The sequence below is a fragment of the Pipistrellus kuhlii genome, unplaced genomic scaffold (genome assembly GCF_014108245.1).
Source record: "Pipistrellus kuhlii isolate mPipKuh1 unplaced genomic scaffold, mPipKuh1.p scaffold_m20_p_7, whole genome shotgun sequence".
Lineage (NCBI taxonomy): Eukaryota > Metazoa > Chordata > Mammalia > Chiroptera > Vespertilionidae > Pipistrellus > Pipistrellus kuhlii.
This window is the reverse complement of record NW_023425573.1, coordinates 3,255,362-3,273,516: the sequence shown is the minus strand read 5'-3', so window position 1 is coordinate 3,273,516 and position 18,155 is coordinate 3,255,362. Positions and strand designations below refer to the sequence as shown.

The following is an 18,155-nucleotide window of genomic DNA, read 5'->3' as shown; positions in this document are numbered from 1 at the left end:
TAAGCCAGATGCCAGCTTATTGTTCTACAGTGAAAAAATAATTTCATCGTGGGGATTATGACTAGCTTAATTGTAGAGACATTTCCTGGAGAAGAGGCTCACCCAGGAGATTCGGTTACCGTGGTCCTACTTTTACTGGGAAACTTCTCATCTGTGAGGGTTTGTCTTTCAGACAATTCTGGTAAACTGTCTGTTTCCACTCTGGCAGTTCTGCACTAAAGCAGTGCTTTCCGCACGTGGTGTTCTGTCTGATTCTGCTTTCCGCTGCCTTCCTGGCATCCCAAGGGCAAAGGGGATCTGTATCTGTACAGCCTACAGTGTCCTCTCCATGAGAATCCGGGCGCGTAACTCATTCTTGCTTGGAAACCAGAAATTGCTGTGCATCTCCTGAGAAGTTCACCTGTTTTCATTGGATGGATACCGGATTGGTATCTGATTATATTCCCCCTTTCACCCTGACTGCTGGGAAGCTTAGAGTCAAACCTGTGGCCTAAGTTTCACAAAATTATGAGGCCTATGACATGTACTGCATCTTTACTTTGATTTCTACTTATTTCCTTTTTTTCCCCTCAAATTTTCATATGCATTAATTTTTACATTTTGTAATGTGTGCACATTTGTAAGCTGTCACAGTATCATTTTGGGATTTGTTCATGCATTGTCCATGTGTTACTAGCCAGATAACAGATGCATGCCAACATACATGCCAACACACATTTATTTCTCAGCAACACTGCAACATCACATTTCAACTGAGTTGCTTCTGGGAAGATTTTCTGTTCAAGCCACATTGTGGATACTAAAAATATCAGTCAAGGAAGATACCAGTTTCTATTCTGGGTTTTTGTCCTTTTCCCATCTTTTGTTTCATTAATCTCTTGGCCTTGGTTAATTTACTTTTTGGGTTCTAGACCTTTTGTACTTCTCCCTCTTTAAGAAGTTCACATTGAGCTATTTAAACAATTTGGGTTAGCAGTCCATACAATTTCTTAAGAGTTTGGAAAACAACTAGGTTTGAGTTTATTACCTAGAATATTGGCAACAATTGCACATTCTTATTGGGTCACTATAGAAATAGTATGGCTTAGTTGAAAATTCTTGACATTTATATTCAAGAAATGTGTCTTTGTCACTCAAAACTATGTGATTTAGGGCAAATCTATTAATATGTTTGAATCAGTTTCTTCTCTTTTTCTTTTTTTGAAGGTGGGTATATCTGTGCCATTCAATCTCACAAAGTTGTTATGAGAATAAATATGATTATGTTCCATGTGATAGTACTTTTTAAGTTTTACAAAATGATAGCTATTTTTTCTTAGTCTCCTTTGTGTGGAAACAGAATATTTTACTAGTGATTAAAATCCATTGGTTAGATTAATTTCAGGATAGGGTATACAGTAAACAGGTGTTGATAGATATTTCCAAAGCTTTTAGAACAAATCATATTTTTCCTCTATATATTGCTATGTTTTGCAACCTTTGCTTTTACCTTTATTCCTCACATTCCTCACAATAATTTGTCAGCAGTTGTTTTATTTGCAAATATCAAATCTATCCAGATAATTATAGAACATTTACTTTTTTATGGAATTTTTTATGGTATGAACGGTGATGAAGGCAGCATTGCTTTTTGGAGACAGTTACAGGTGATTGCTTACAAAATCAATTTCTAGTAGTTGTCTCAGAAGAGAGCATAGTTTTCCATAAAAGAGAGGCTGACTCTTATTTTTTTTGCAACAGCATAGATAGACCTAGAGATTTTTATGCTAAGTGAAATAAACCAGTCCTAGACAGACAAAAACCATATAATCTGACTTATATGTGAAACCTAATGAACAAAATAAAAGGATGAACAAGGTAAAACAGAGGCATGGATACACTGAACATTCTGATAGCTGTCAGAGGGAAGGAGAGTGCATGGGGACTGGACAAAAGATGAAGGGATTAGCCAAAGAACATATATGCATAACCTATAGACACAGACACAGTGTAGTGATGGCCCAAGGGAAGGGGGTGGGGAGAGAATTAGGTGGCGGGGGTAAAGGTGGGGAAGTAATGTCAACAATAAAAATAAAGATATTTAAAAAAGGCTGATTTCCTGTATCTGATGTTCGGGAAATTTTATCTCATTAAGTGAAAGCGTGTCAGATAAATATAAATTTAGATGGAGGAAGATTTAGAATGCTTTCACCCATTTCTCTTAACATAGGGGGGAATGGGGCCATGGGAGACTTACGAGAATTCTCCCACCGCTACTCACCTCTTTCCAGAAAGTGGACAGTAGTAACAAACACTGTATATTGTCTTTACTGTAAGCCATGCACTGTTCTAAAAGATTTACATATGTTAATTCCTTTACTACCCTTGAAACCCTAAAAGGTAATGTAGTAGCCAGCCTGCAAAATGATGCCCGGTGATTCCCACCTGCTGGTGTAAATGCTTTGTATCGTGTCCCCATACTGAATAGGGTTGACCTGGGTAACCAATTGTACATTGAATATATGCTTTTGTGGCTGTTCATTAAAGAAACTGTGGCATCTACTTTGTTTTCCTGAATTGCTTATTCTGGAGGTAGCTAGCCACCACCTCTTAAGGAGACTTAAGAAGCCCATGGAGAGACCCTCATGGGGAGGATCTGAGTCCTCCACACAACAATATCAGTGACCCTTCAGCAAATAGATCCTGTTCCCTCAGTTTAGCCTTCATGTGACTACCACCCTGGTTGCCACCTCAACTGAGACTTCATGGGTGACTCCCCCCCCCAAAAATTTTTTTTTCAGCTGAGCCACTATTGAATTCTTGATCACAGAAAAGATGAGATAATGGATGCTTACTGTGTTGTTGTTGTACAAAGTTTTTGGGAGTTTGTTATACTGCAATACATTAAAAAAATATTGATTTTGGTACCTAGAAATGAGATTCTAACCTAAGAAAGACCTGAGAGTATCAGAGTGGCTTTGCAAAACAGCACTGGACACATTTGGAAGTACTTTAAGTAGGATGTTAGTAAAAGGCATGTACTTCACTCTTGGTACTCAGTAAGGGTGGATTTCAGGTTAGGAGATGGACTGCAGACATACAACTTTTTTTGTGTGTGTCTGTTTGCTTAGTCTACTGTGAATTACTTATTTTTTATCCTAAATTACTTTTCACCATATTTTTGGAGAGACTCATGTTTGACCATAAAATACAGCCCTTTGATAGGTAACTGGGTCCTGAGGGTTGATTATAACTGAAATTGGTTTATGTGTCTCTTCAAATAATAAGGCAAATACTAAAGAGTTATTGCTTATGATGAGGCTGAGTAGCAAGAATGTATTACCAGCCGGTTTGGCTCAGTGGATAGAGCATCAACCTGCTGACTTAAAGGACCCAGGTTCGATTCTGGTCAAGGGCATGCACCTTGGTTGCGGGCACATCCCCAGTAGGGGGTGTGCAAGAGGCAGCTGATGGATGATCTCTCATTGATGTTTCTAACTCTCTATCTCTCTCCCTTGCTTTCTGTAAAAAATCAATAAAATATATTTTAAAAAGAATGTATTACAAAAAAACCTGTATTTCCTATCTTTCGAGGTTTAGAAGTATGTGGAAAATAATTGGCAAAAGCCTCAAGTGTTTCCATACACAGAAAACCCATACAGAACAACAGGAGAGGTAGTGTTGCCTAGTGCAGTGGTCGGCAAACTCATTAGTCAACAAATCCGTAGTTTGCTGACCACTGGCTAGTGAAACCGGAGCTTCTGGGGCTTATTCCAGGTTTGTTAGGTTCTTGTTGTGCAGTGTGTGCCTTGGAGCTGATCTGTAAGATAGAGATACTGCTGGTTCCAGGTTCATACATCGGATGAGGATGAAATGAGTTAATATATGTACTCGTGAAACCCTTAGGACAGCATCTAGCCTCTATTAAATACTATGTTGTCAGTTCTTATTACAAACAACATACGTTGTTATATGCACCTTCCGCTAACTCTTGGAAGACAGAGTAGCAGAGACAATTTTTTATAACCAGCAGCAAAATGAAAACTAGGCTAATCTCATCTTTGATTTTCATAACCATTACTGTGCATTAAAGTGTTTAATACCTTTTAAACTTGGCATGACTACCTCTGTACATTTGAAGAGAAAAGTAAACAAAATAACTGTAGTTTTCATTTATAATTAGACTAACTTATAATTTTTAAAGTCTTACAGCAATGTTGTTAGAATTTTAAATCTGATATTTTAATGCTTATTTCTTGATAATTTATGAACTACTTAATTTATAATTACTGTATAGTTTATATTTGCTTGAAAATTAGCCTGTCTTTCCTGAGAAGATGATTCAACTTTAAAATTGAGAAAGACATATAAGAAAAAGGTGGAGATTTAAATAATTTTCATTGATGAAAATTTTGAAATATATTATCTCACCGAGTTGGTGAGATAATTAGATCTCCCACTTCAAGGACAAATCAGTTTTAAATGTAATCATTTTATTCCATATATTTTGAGATTAAATCTTGACAAGATGTTCAGAGGTCACCATAACTGAAGGATCTGAAGATGAATACGAATATGAAGAGGTAATTATTTATTTGTTTATTTTAATCTTGATTGTTAAGATTATTACAGAGGTTCCTCTTTTTTGCTCCCTATTGCCCCCCTCCACCAGGTTCTCTCCCCAACCCAGGCCTTCGCCACGGTATTGTCTGTGTCCATAGGTAATGCATATCTCTCTATATATATATAAAAGTCAAAAAATTCAGTTCATGGTGCCTGTCTTTTAAGAGGAACAGCTGGACCTCCAGCAGCCTCTGTGTCACTGTGCCCCAATCTGCACTCGTTTTTTACAACCTGTAGTTCTTCCTGCCCCTAAGGACTTCTTTTCCCAGCTCTGGGACCTCTTGTTCCTCAGAGCAGCCTCTGCAGAGATGATCTGCCTCCCAATTAAAAAAGCGACACTAGCCTGTTCTGCACCTCCACCAGTCTACCAGTCTCAGTGTGCTCTCCTCTCACACCTTCTACCAGTCTCAGTGTGCTCTCCTCTTTACTTCTCTGGTTGTAGAACTCCTATTTAGCCAGCTTGCCAGTGGTTCTGGATGATGGTTGTCCTGGGTTTTAGTTATAATTTTGATGTGGTTGTAAGACACGATGAGTACAGACATTTACCTACACTGCCGTCTTCAAATTCAGTCATTTATTTATTTATTTTTAATTTGGAGTACTCTGTAAATCCATTATGGTTGTTCTTGAGACATATTTATTTCTTTATTTCTTGAGAGTTACTAGTTTAAAAACTACACATATATTTTTATTGGTTTTAGAGAGGAAGGGAGAGGGAGAGAAATAGAATCATCAATGATGAGAGAGAATCATTGATCAGCTGCCTTCTACATGCTCCCTACTAGGGATAGAGCCCACAACCTGGGCATGTGCCCTGACTGAGAATGGAACCTTGATCTCCTGGTTCATACATCAACACTCTACCACTAAGCCATGCTGGCTGGCCAAGAGTTGTTAGTTTTTCATCCATATCAGCTAGTTAAGAATGAGGCATGAAAATTCTCATAAAAATTTAGATGGGTTAAAACATCTGGTCATTTTTATTTTCTTATTAATTGTTCTCAGGGTCAACTCCTTATCACCTACCTCCTGGATCCATACTACAGAATGTCTTCTCTGATAGGCATTATTATAATCCAGTCTGCGCTTGGCCAAGTTTCCCAAATTTCTACCGCCTAGCTGGAGTGCAGATCTTATGCTTCCTTCCAACTTAACTGTACTTCTATCTAATGTGCTTACTGCCTAAAACCTTTCCTTTATTTCACTGCCCCAGCGGGACCTGAGACTTGGAGGCTAGAGACTCTCCTGGATGCAGAAGCTGTGAATGAAACTGTGTGGGTGCAGGCCTAGCAGTTGCTGGCCTGGGCAGGCAGGAGACAAGACAAATAGAGAACACAGGCTTGTCATTACTGCTGGTGTAATGGGGATTATATTAACACATACCACATGAAATTACTGAAGGAGTTAATTAGTATTAATGGCCTTAAAACTGTGATAAACAGATAATAAGCATGCAAGATGTCTTAACTATCATTAATAACATTATTAGATTTGATTACATTCTTCCAAATAGCTTAACATGCAGGCAGTGAATTTTACTTTAATTTTAAAATAAATTAGAGGTGTGTGGTTGCTTGCTAGTGGTAGTTAAGAAAGAGTAAGGAGGGAGAAAAATCTGGGATGAAGAGAGAATGGTGGCAGTGAGATGGCCTAACATTTCTTTCAGCACAATTGTTAGTCTACATTTGTCATTATAGTTAAATGCAGTTGCTCATAAGCTCATATTGAGTTTATTAGAAGTGACATTGAGTGATGTTTAAAAGAAAATCAAAGTTTTCTGCTTGATATTTATTCATTTTTCACAGATCTTCAAAACGACATGATGTCTTACATAAAATACATTTCTCTGATCTTTTGTTTTATGAGGAAAAATAAGTTCTGAAATGAAATAATATATTTTCTTGCTAACCCTTACTATCCTTCTCTTTCTTCATGATTTAGATACCAGATGACAATTTTAGCATTCCAGAGGGTGAAGAGGATCTGGCAAAAGCAGTTCAGATGGTTCAAGAACAGAGTACAGATGCTGAGATTTTGGTGAGTTTAAACATAACCATAGCCTATAGTTCACCAGTGATGCTTTTCTATGTGAAGTTTTGCAAGTTGTTTATATTTCAGGAACTTCACTTATTAAATGCAGCCCTAGCTCCTATTATGTCTTTTTCACTTCTATTTCTCTATCTTCAAGCCTTCACTTTCAATAAGTAGTCATATTCACTCTTCTTTGGTTTATCATTTTCCACACCGTGGTTATTCTTGCATGACTGAAATAAATGACACTATCCCTCAGAACTCTGCCTATTTAATTGAAGATTAAACCAAGGATTTGCAACACTTATGTACAGAATTGGATATTGTATGCAGAGTCTACAATCTGCTTTATAAGCATTCTACATCTTGCCTTCCCCTGTCCCCCATAGAAATATTTAGCTCTTAAGGAGTGCCCAATATATTATGATATTTTTCCTTGTGAGGCCTATGAACTAATATCACTAAAGAATATGGTGGAGGATGTCTTATGATTATAATACCACCAGTTAAAAGTAAATACAAGGATGGTGTTCCTGTAAAATTGAAAACTCATTTAAAAGTTCATAATTTAATGATGATGACAAAATGACTTTAAAGTGCTTAATATTTTATAACAATATTAATTAAGAAGGATGAACTTTAAAAATGTTATAACCTTTTTTGATAAAGAAATATGAAGAAAATCGTGATATTCTTATTTAGTTACGGACTTGACTTCCTCAGTGCAAAATAGTGTGTGATAGACTTTGCTCCCTGTGTCATTCTTTTCATATTTTGTAGACTTTTTCTGTCTAGATATCCAGTAACTCCTTTCCAAAACATCTGTCTGTTAAAAAAACAAAACATTACAAAACAAACAACCTCAAGAGGAGGAGTTCTTGAATCTGGAATTGATTATATTCTGTTTTAAATAGAGGACTCTAGCTCATAGTAAAATGCATTTTCTAATGCATACAATAGAAATAGTTCCCTTCTATTTAGACACAAAGAGAAGTCTCAATGCAATAATTTATAGGAATAGTTTTAAAATACCGCATTTTGAATGATAAGCAGTTTATCCATTGATCATCTTCCCTCTTGCTTTATGCCATTAAGTAAAAGAGAATTTAAAAAATACACTATGTATTACTCATTCATTTTGTTACTTGGTAAGTAAGATAGATATGCCTAACATGGTACTTGGTACATAGGAGAAACTAAATGAATAGCAGTTGAGTAAGTGAATGGATAGTCATAGAATGAAAATATTAAGACCCAAATTAGAATTACTTCTTTGTATCTGATATCATGCTGGAATCTGTTTGTAAAAAGATAAATCCAAGGAAGACAATGGGGTAGCAGTCATATCTATTGAACTAAATATCAGTAATTGTTCTCATCAATTTTTTTTTTTAAATCACAACCTTGCAAGAATTAACTTTCTATATTTCTGGCATATTTATAGCTGGTTGGCTCTCATTTAAGTTCTATGTACCTGTTTTTTTGAGTTCTTTGGCAGAATGATGCTCTGCAGAAAATTTACAAAAATTGCCCTTTAAGCTTTGAAAATTAAATATGGGTTCTTTTTATGATAAGCATATCAATTATGTATTCTATTTAAAAATATTTTTATTGATTTCAGAGAGGAAGGGAGAGAGAGAGAGAGAGAGAGAGAGAGAGAGAGAGAGAGAGAGAAACATCAATAATGAGAGATATTCATTATTTGGCTGCCTCCTGCATGCCCCCTACTGGGGATCAACCTACAACCCAGGCATGTGCCCCTGATCAGAACTGAACCTGGGACCCTTCTGTTTGCAGCCCAATGCTCTATCTACCTAGCCAAACCAGCAAAGGCTAATTTGTTTTTTATTGCTATAGTATTTTATCTTCACAAACTAGATTTGGATTGTGCCATGGGCTTTCTGTTTCAAAGAATATTTATTGTTTATGAACCCAACTTTTCTTTTGTTATGATTCTATTATATCTGTTTATAAATAAGATATATATTCTTCTATGCAATAGAAAGATGCAATAATCTCTATTCAATGAGGACTTTTAAAATGTTCATTAATGATTGCAAGTGAAAGGTCATGGTTTTGTGAAAGTTAAGTATAGTTAAATAGTTGGAAATAGTATAAAATAATTGAAATAATTGGAAGTCTAGGTGCTTGCAAATTTGTTCTCTCAAAAGTCAGTTATATGTTAGGTTTTTAGGGCTGTATCATCTATTCCAACAAAAACTTGAAAAAAAAAGAACAAATTAGTAAATGAATCAATGCCATTAATGAAAGATTCAATGTTTTCAAAATAATTAATTAAACTTTGTATTTTAGGAGCAGAAAACAGTTCTTCCTTCAAAGCATGTAGTACCTGAAGTAATAGAAGACTTTCTCTGCAATTTCCTGATCAAAATGGGAATGACCAGAACTCTTGATTGCTTTCAATCTGAATGGTAAACAATAATGTAGATAAATAGTTATCAGAAATGCTAACATTTAACATGTACACTTTTATAAGATTGAAGTCACTCAGTTTACACAAGATGAATGAAATGGATGGTATGTTGTGGTGTCAACATCCCTGCTGCTGACACCACAACACACACACACACAAGCACACTCAAAACACATATGTGCACATAATCAGAATACCATCTTTCTGAAATAAAAATATTAGGTGATTTTTAAAAATCTAGAAGATAGAATATCTCCTGGAGTTATATAATATAATACAAAGCTACTTTATGAAATACTTTCCCTAATATCTTCTGCATAAGTAGTAAGGGTTTTATTTCCTTTATTAAGAATTCCTACTAATAGTACCACTTTAATTATTTTACTTACTACAATAGAAGCCAGGTGCACGAAAATTTGTGCACTCAGGGGATTCCTGAGCCTGGCCTATGCATTCTTGCAGTCCAGAACCCCTTAGAGTAGGGGTGTCGAACTCAATCAGAGAAGGGGCCAAAATCTAAAATCCAGCCTAAATCGCGGGCCGAATGGTTTACTGAACAGTCATAAACTGTCATTGTGATGGAAACGCAGCGGAGTGCAGTGATGACAGCGTGGTGCGGGCCACATTGCAAGGCCTGGCGGGACGGATTTGGCCCGCGGGCCTTGTGTTTGACACATGTGCCTTAGAGGATGTCCACTCCCAGCTTAGGTCCTCTCTCTGGGAGATCTGGCCAAAGCTGGCAGTCAGACATCCCTCTGGCAGCTTGGAGCCATCAGGAGATGTTCACCTGCCAGCTTAGGCTTCTCCCCAGGGGATCATTCCTAATCCTGCAGTCAGACATCCCTCTGGCAGCCCAGGAGCCCTCAGAAGATGACCAACTGATGGCCTATGCCCACTCCCCACAGTTGCACATCCTTAGCGCTATCACGGAGGTGGGAGAGGCTCCCACCACCACCACTGTGCTCGCAGTGATCAGCCTGACTTTGGTTGAGCCAGTGGTGGTCAGTGCAGGTGCTTTGAGTGTCTGCCCCCTAGTGGTCAGTTGGTGTCATAGTGACTAGTCATTCCCAGTTGTTCTGCTGTTAGGATCAATTTGCATGTTACCCTTTTATTATATAGGATAGTGTAATGGCCTGCCTTTCTCTACTCACATAAATGATCAATTCATTTTCTATAAGTTTTCCTTCATTTAGAAAGTAAGTGGGAACATTTTCAAATCATGCTTAATGACAAAAAATTTTGGTCATAATTTAATTTTAATAACTTATTGGTTAAATTATATAAAATTTTATATTTATAATTATAATATAAATTATATAAAATTAAATTATATAAAATATATATATTTCAAAAAGGAAGGGAGGGAGAGGAGAGAAAGATAGAAACATCAATGATGAAAGAGAATCGTTGATGGGCTGCTTCCTGCATGTCCCCTACTGGGGACTGAGCCCACAATCTAGGCATGTGCCCTTGACTTGAATCGAACCTGGGACTCTTCAGCCGGCAGGCCAATGCTCTATCCACTGTGCGAAACCAGCGAGTGTGCAGTGTCCTATTCTTTCACAAAATATTACTAAGTAATCAGATATGAAATTTTGATCTTTAAAGGCCATTGGATATTACAGAAAGGGAACGATATGCCATATAAAAATGTTTATAATGTTTTTTAGTTAATCCTAGTTTTAAATATAAGGGTAATTTGTGATTTCTACTAATCCAACTGTAGTATAATTTTTATTTTCTGTTTTAAAAAAAATATAATTTATTGATTTTTTTTTACAGAGATGAAGGGAGAGGGATAGAAATTTAGAAACATTGATGAGAGAGAAACATCAATCAGCTGCCTCCTCACAACCCCCACTGGGGATGTGCCTACAACCAATGTGCCTACATGCCCTTGGCCGGAATCGAACCTGGGACCTTTCAGGCCGATGCGCTATCCACTGAGCCACACCGGTTTTGGCACTTTCTGTTTGGTTTTTGCTTCTCATATACTTGGACCATGCACATAGAAGAAATCAGTTATTTAAAAAAAAAACATATATATATATAAAAAAATATATACACACATACACACACACACACACACACACACACACACACCCGTATTTTTCGGACCATAAGACGCACTTTTCTTCCCCCAGAAATGGGGGGAAAAAGTCCCTGCGTCTTATGGTCCAAATATAGCCTACACATATACTTTTAAAAAAAAGTTTTTTTACTTGCCCGGCTCTGTGTGGTCTCTGTGTGCTTGCCCGGCTCTAAAATGGTTCTAAATGCTGCTGTTTACTTTACAGGGTTGATTACATGTGTTTATGACTGTGATGTTGGGTTTTAATGCACATAAAATATTTTAGGACACTATTTGTTTCAGAATCTTTTTTTCTTCATTTCCCTTCTCTAAAAACTGGTGCGTTTTATGGTCCAGAGCGTCTTATGGTCCGAAAAATATGGGTGTGTGTGTGTGTGTGTGTGTGTGTGTGTATATATATATATTTTTTTTTTAAATATATTTTATTGATTTTGTACAGAGAAGAAGGGAGAGAGATAGAGAGTTAGAAACATCGATGAGAGAGAGTCATCGACCAGCTGCCTCCTGCACACCCCCCACTGGGGATATGCCCGCAACCAAGGTACATGCCCTTGACTGGAATCGAACCCGGGACCCTTCAGTTCCCAAGCCGACGCTCTATCCATTGAGCCAAACCGGTTTCGGCTATATGTTTTTTTAAGTTCAGAGAGGAAGGGAGAGGCAGAGAGATAGAAACATCCGTGATGAGAGAGAATCATCGATGGGCTGCTTCCTGCACACCCCACACTGGGGATCCAGCCTGCAACCTAGGCATGTGCCCTGACCAGGAATGGAACCATGATGCTCAACCACTGAGCCACACTGCCCATGTGGTTTTCCTTAGTAGCGTATCTAATATTAATGCATTGAACGAGGAGAACCATTTTCCATTATTATAATTCAGGGAAAAGAGCCATTTTCATGGGAGAAAATAATATTGTTCCTATTAAATCTTGAAATCATGTGAATTTTTTTTTTTTAATGAAAATGTCCCTAAAAATAATTACAAATGTGTTAGAAATATATTTTTGTACAAGTAGACAGATGGTTAGTTTGCGGTACCAATGAAATGAAAGATTAATGTGGTTCAATTAATCTTTTTCTTCTTCTGAGAGGAGGACGTGGTGCTTCCACGTTTGGCCAGCCTACAGTGTGACATGACTCCCTCGGAGGCTTGTGGAAGCGAGTATACTCCGAACAGTTAGGTGCTTGCCATACTGTCCGTTGAAAGTTAGCAGTTTGAATTGAGATGAAATGTCAGGATACTGAAATTGTGGTAGGAATTTTAGAACCCCAAGTAAGCATAAAATTCCTAGCATGCGATTATGCTAGGAATTTTAGAACCCCATTTAGCATAATATTACCATCAGAAAGTAAAATTCATATAAAATATCTTATTATTTGGGTTCCAATAATTTTATCCTTATTCCTGGTGGCCAGTTAGTAATGAGATTGCACTTTGTACTCAGATTAGTATACTGTATTGGATATTTTTTATTTCACATGTAACATTGTGACTTTGACCAGAAACCTTTACGTATTCTGCATAATAAGATTATAGGAATGTTAATTACTTCTATCATTCTGATTATGGAGAAAAACATATACCATTGCCAGAAATCCTTGCATCTTACAAAGAGTTGCAACCAAGGCTTTTCCAATGTTAGTTTGTAAAACAAACAAACAGAAATATTCAAAATAAAAAAAGCCACATCTGGGTACTGAAATTTGATTTGTGTCCTTTCAATTCTCAAATAGTAATTGAAATAAATTATTTAATTTGAGGTCCACAAACTACGACCTTGAGCCAACTCCAGCCCACCTTTTGTTTTCATAAAGAAGATTTTATTGGAACAAAAGTCATCAAAAAAAGAAAAATGATGCTTTCTCTTACTGCACTGTTTATATATTCACTGAAATTCTAGCATATTAGTATCCATTTGTGGCAGTGGGTCTTAAAGTCTTTTGGTGAATACACAGGTCTTATGAAAGCCTATAGGCTTTATCCATGAAATATATGTATTTACTCAATCTGCATAGAACTATAATTAGTTTGTCGACCTTAATGTAAATTTATTGGCAGTAATTAGTTGGCAAGTTTATTGGCAGTAAATTGTATTTCTAGTTCCTAATACTTATATATGAATAGTTTTTAGTCTTAATCTAAGGGAAGTGACTAAGGAGGAAGGAATAAGAAGACCAGGATATTTTAAAAAAATACACACACAGCCTGGCCAGTATGGCTCAGTGGTTGAGCATTGATTCATGAACCATGGATCATGGTTCTATTCTAGGTCAGAGCACATGCTGGCTTTCAGGCTGGATCCCCCTGGGTAGGGGAGCGTAGGGGGTTAGATGGAGTAGGTAAGGGAGGCGTGCGGGAGGCAGCCTATCAATTGATGAATTCTCTCTGATCATTGATATTTCTCTCTCTCTCTCTCTCTCTCTCTCTCTCTCTCTCTCTCTCTCTCTCTCCCCATTCCTCTCTCTGAAATAAATAAATAAATAAAACTAAAATAAAATACACACAAAGAACCAAAAATCTTATGTAGGAATAGGTAGATTTTACTGAGAAATTTCCAGTTTGTAGATTATAGTTACTAATTACCTTATAGTATTATACTAGTTTTAGTGAGTTTAAAGTCAACTTTGGTATTTTTACATGATGGTATAAATTTTCCTTGTAAAGTAACTTTCAAATGTCTTAGATACAGATGTTGTAATATGTGTTATGTTTGATTTTTTACTTATTTTACCACATATTAATTTATTTACATAGTGTTTATTTTAGAGGATTCCATATCACCTTTTTTTTCTTTCTGAAGTAATTTTTTTTAGTGATTTTTTTCTGCATTAAATAAAGGAATTTGCTAAAACCAATTTTATGCTCAGAAAAACTTTATGGTCCAATACTTCAATCAATCCTATGCTTTTTCTTCTGAGATAAGTATAAATCACATCTGAAATATGGATAAAAAGTGAACTTATGATTAAATGGTTATCAATTTGCTGTTTTAGAAATCATGACAAATACTACTTACTATTGATTCAATTATCTCAACCTTTTTCTCACTTTTTTTTAATTTCAGATAACATATGACTATTAATGTGTCATAATAATAAAGTTAAGATTTGTAATATGAAAATACTGATAATTAAACATTTAAAAACTAATGCTCTGCCCATTTGTAGCAAGCATTATAAAGATATATTCCTTTTATTCACCCTCTGTGTGGCGTTTGTCACTGTCGTTCTTTCTTCTTCCAGCATGTAATTCACTTCATTCCTGAGCCACAACTCTCATATTCTCCCATTACCTCATGGCTTCTTCTCTTGTTTAGTCTGTTTAGTAGTATTTCCTTTTCTTCCCATTCTTAAACAGTCCTAGGACTTCTTCGCTTCTCTCTTTACATTCACTCCCTACCTGGCCTCCTCCAGTCTTGTGACTTTAAATAGTATCTGTTTACTGATGATTCTCAAAGTTAAATGGCATGTCCTGACATTTTTCCTGAACTCTGGACATGTATATCTAGTATTCATCTTCACTTGATTGTGCAGAAGACATATTACATTTAACATGAATAGGAAAAATTCCTTGAATTCTTTAATTATCCAGTTCCTACTGCATTGGTCCCTGTATCAGGAAATGGCTGTCTGTTGCTCACCCAGAAACCTTGGAATCAGGGTTTGACTTTTCTTTCTAACTACCCCCTGACAGCTGATTTATAAGAAATTCCTGTTGGCTCCACCCTTCCAGCACGTCCAGAAGGGGCCCGTTTTCCCTAATCTCTACTGCTACCAGCTTTGTTCATGCACCATTCTCTCTCCCTCGGACTGTTGTAGCAGCCTCTGAGCTAGTCTCCCTGATTCTACTTTTGCTCCCCCAGAGTGAGTTAGTGAAACTAGAGCAGGTGAGAGAGAGTGTCACTTATCCCTGAAAGCCTACCCATGGCTTCAGTCTGATTCAGAGTAAAATCACATTCCTTTTTCCCGGCTCCCTGCTGTCTTCTTCACCCATCTCTTACACGACTCCAGATAACTCTCCATAGACTGGCTTTTGCTCTGTATTGTACAAGCCAATCGCTTCCTTGTCTCAGAGCCCTTAGGTTTCTATCAGCCAAGAATACTCTCCCACATATCCACATGGCTTAGTCTTTCATTTCCTTCAGTTCTCTGCTCAAATATCACTTTGCCAGTCATAGTGATATTTTCTCTGGCCGTCCTTTATAAAATATGTCACTTTCTCTGACCATCCTATATAAAAATATGGGAACACTACCACCACCCTCCAATTCAGTCTATCCCTGGTACTCTGCTTATGTACTTCATAGAGAACATACCATCCACACTAGAATGGAAACTTCATTAGATAGAGAATTGAATCATGTTGTTAATTTTACCAGTGTCTAGATTAGTGCATGAAACATAAGAGATACTCAGTTATATTTGATGCACCATGATGATATTTGTATCCAGCAATTTATTAATTATTATTTAAAAATATGTTATGAATGTTGACATTTTAATATATAAAGTAATGCTACAAGTAATTTCTATAAACGGTTACCCGGAATTAATTTTTTGAATGGTACATACATTTAGCAGTTTGGTTGAAAGAAACAACTTAAAGCCTTTTTTCCCCCATTTTATTCTAGGTATGAATTAATACAGAAGGGAGGAACCAAACTTAGAGATGCTGGGAATGTTCCAGATGTCTACATCCAGAATATGCATTTAGATAATGAAAACAAAACTTTGAAGAAAGACTTGAAGCAGTGGAAACAGGCAGCAGAGTAAGTTAATTTTTAAATGACTTTCTACACCTCCCCCCGCCCCCCTCGTTTATTTTGGACTAAATAAAAGTAAAGAGCTGAGTGAGGCTAATATGTGGACAGCAGTTACTGTACCAGAGCTTTCATTCTGGAGAACTGAATTATATTTAAGTTCTAGTTTGAAAGAATGTGAAAACTGTCACTAGCAAATTAACTGAACCTTTAACTGTCACTAGCTCACAACTGCAACTCATCAACAAGAGTAGAATGCAAGAGGCTGTGCAGGAGATGGTTAATTTAATATATAACATTCACTTCCTTTTGTATTTTGATAATCTTCTCATGATTTGTCAAATCTTATCCTGTGAGGATAAGCTAATTTCAGAAAAAACAAAAAATCAAAAAATTATAGGAAACACAGAGGAATCTTCCTGCAAAAAGGTTCCACACACACACACACACACACACACACACACACACACACACACATATATATATATATAAAATATCCTAAGCTACCAATTGACTGGCTGGTAGCTATGATGTGCACTGACCACCCAGGAGCAGATGCTCAATGCAGGAGCTGCTGAGCAACAGCAACTTTGTAGATTGCCCTCTCACACTCCAGGACCCCTTGGGGGATGCCAGGCTGCCAGTTTTGGCCCTATCCCTGCTGGGCAGGCTGAGGGACCCCCACTGGTGCATGAATCCATGCACCGGGCCTCTATTAGGCTTAATATTTACCTAGGAGAGAGTAGCTTTGAAAAGAGTACTGAACCTAAAGTTCAAACACCTTGCTTCTAATATTTTGCTACTTATTAACTTAGCTTTCTTATTGTTAAACTGGGAGTAAATATACATAATATTATTAACTCCTAGGGAGTGCTGTGATAATTAAAGAGACAATCTAGATTAAAGAGCTGTAAATCACAGAGTGCTTTGAAAATGTCAGCTATTATTATCAATATCTCTAAAGGCTGTCATGCATAGTAGATTTTTTTTTTTAGTCTTCACATTAACATTTTTAAAAAATTCAGCAGTGATAAAGGATGAAGAATAGAAAGGGAAAATATTTCACTTTAAAATATAATTTGTGTTGCTAAATTAAAAATGAAATTATCTTTCTGGTGTAACCAATGACAATTTTAGAACAGAGGTTTTCCTATGCTTGCTACAAATATAGATTATATCCTAAAATTTAAAATTTGGTGTATGTTGTATATGTATATATGGTGAGAGATGTTAATTAGACTTATTGTGGTGATGATTCTGAAATCTTTCCTATATAATAAAGATGTAATATGCAAATGGTTGTTATGCCGTGAAGCATAACGACCGACTGCTTAATGGCGAGATCATGGACCAGCAGGAGAATGGAGCAGTGAGCTACATGTGGGCAGTGGAGAGCTACAGGAGGGGGCAGGGCAGCTAGTTATGAGCGGGGCAGGGGGAACTACAGGAGGCGGAGTAGTGGCAGTGAGCTACCGGCGTATGGATTTGTGTGCAGGGCTACTAGAAAGCCTAAGTGACTGTTCTACTGTCTGACCATTCGACTGTTCAACTGGTAGCTATGAGGCACACTGACCACCAGGGGGCAGACACTCAATGCACAGGCATGGAAACATGGAACAGACTGATGAATCTCATAGGGAAAGGGGAGAAGGGAGAGTGAGAAGAGATTAACCAAAGATCTTATATCTATACTAGAGGCCTGGTGCTTGGATTTATGCACTGGTGGGGTCCCTTGGCCTGGCCTATGGGAATTTGGCTGAAACTGGCAATCTGACATCCCCTGAGGGGTCCTGGATTACAAGAGGGTGCAGGCCAGTCCGAGGGACCCAACAAGGCCTCTAGTAAATATATAAAACTAGAGACCCGGTGCAGGAAAATTCATGCACTTGTGGGGGGTTCCCTCAGCCTGGCCTGCATCCGGGACCCCTTGGGGGATTTCCACCTGCTGGCTTAGGCCCACCCCTGGGGGTATCAGGCCAAAGCTGGCAGTCAGACATCCCTCTGGCAGCCTGAGAGCCCTCAGAGAATGTCTGACTAATGGCTTAGGCCTGTTCCCTTGGGCACCATTTTCTTTTTAAAATATATTTTATCGATTTTTTACAGAGAGGAAGGGAGAGAGATAGAGAGAGCTAGAAACATCGATGAGAGAGAAACATCGACCAGCTGCCTCTTGCACACCCCCCACCGGGGATGTGCCCGCAACCAATGTACATGCCCTTGACCGGAATCGAAC

The 18,155-nt window shown here is 37.4% G+C and overlaps 1 protein-coding gene across 1 annotated transcript in view; it reads left to right on the top strand.

Annotated features, from left to right (window-relative positions):
* SPAG16 (sperm associated antigen 16) overlaps positions 1 to 18,155 on the top strand; it is a 560,091-nt gene that overhangs the window by 6,230 nt on the left and 535,706 nt on the right. The window contains exons 2-5 of the mRNA XM_036422106.2: positions 4,516 to 4,562; positions 6,544 to 6,639; positions 8,947 to 9,065; positions 15,794 to 15,931. Of these exons, the coding sequence (XP_036277999.1) occupies positions 4,516 to 4,562; positions 6,544 to 6,639; positions 8,947 to 9,065; positions 15,794 to 15,931 (400 nt within the window). The remainder of the gene's footprint in view (positions 1 to 4,515; positions 4,563 to 6,543; positions 6,640 to 8,946; positions 9,066 to 15,793; positions 15,932 to 18,155) is intronic.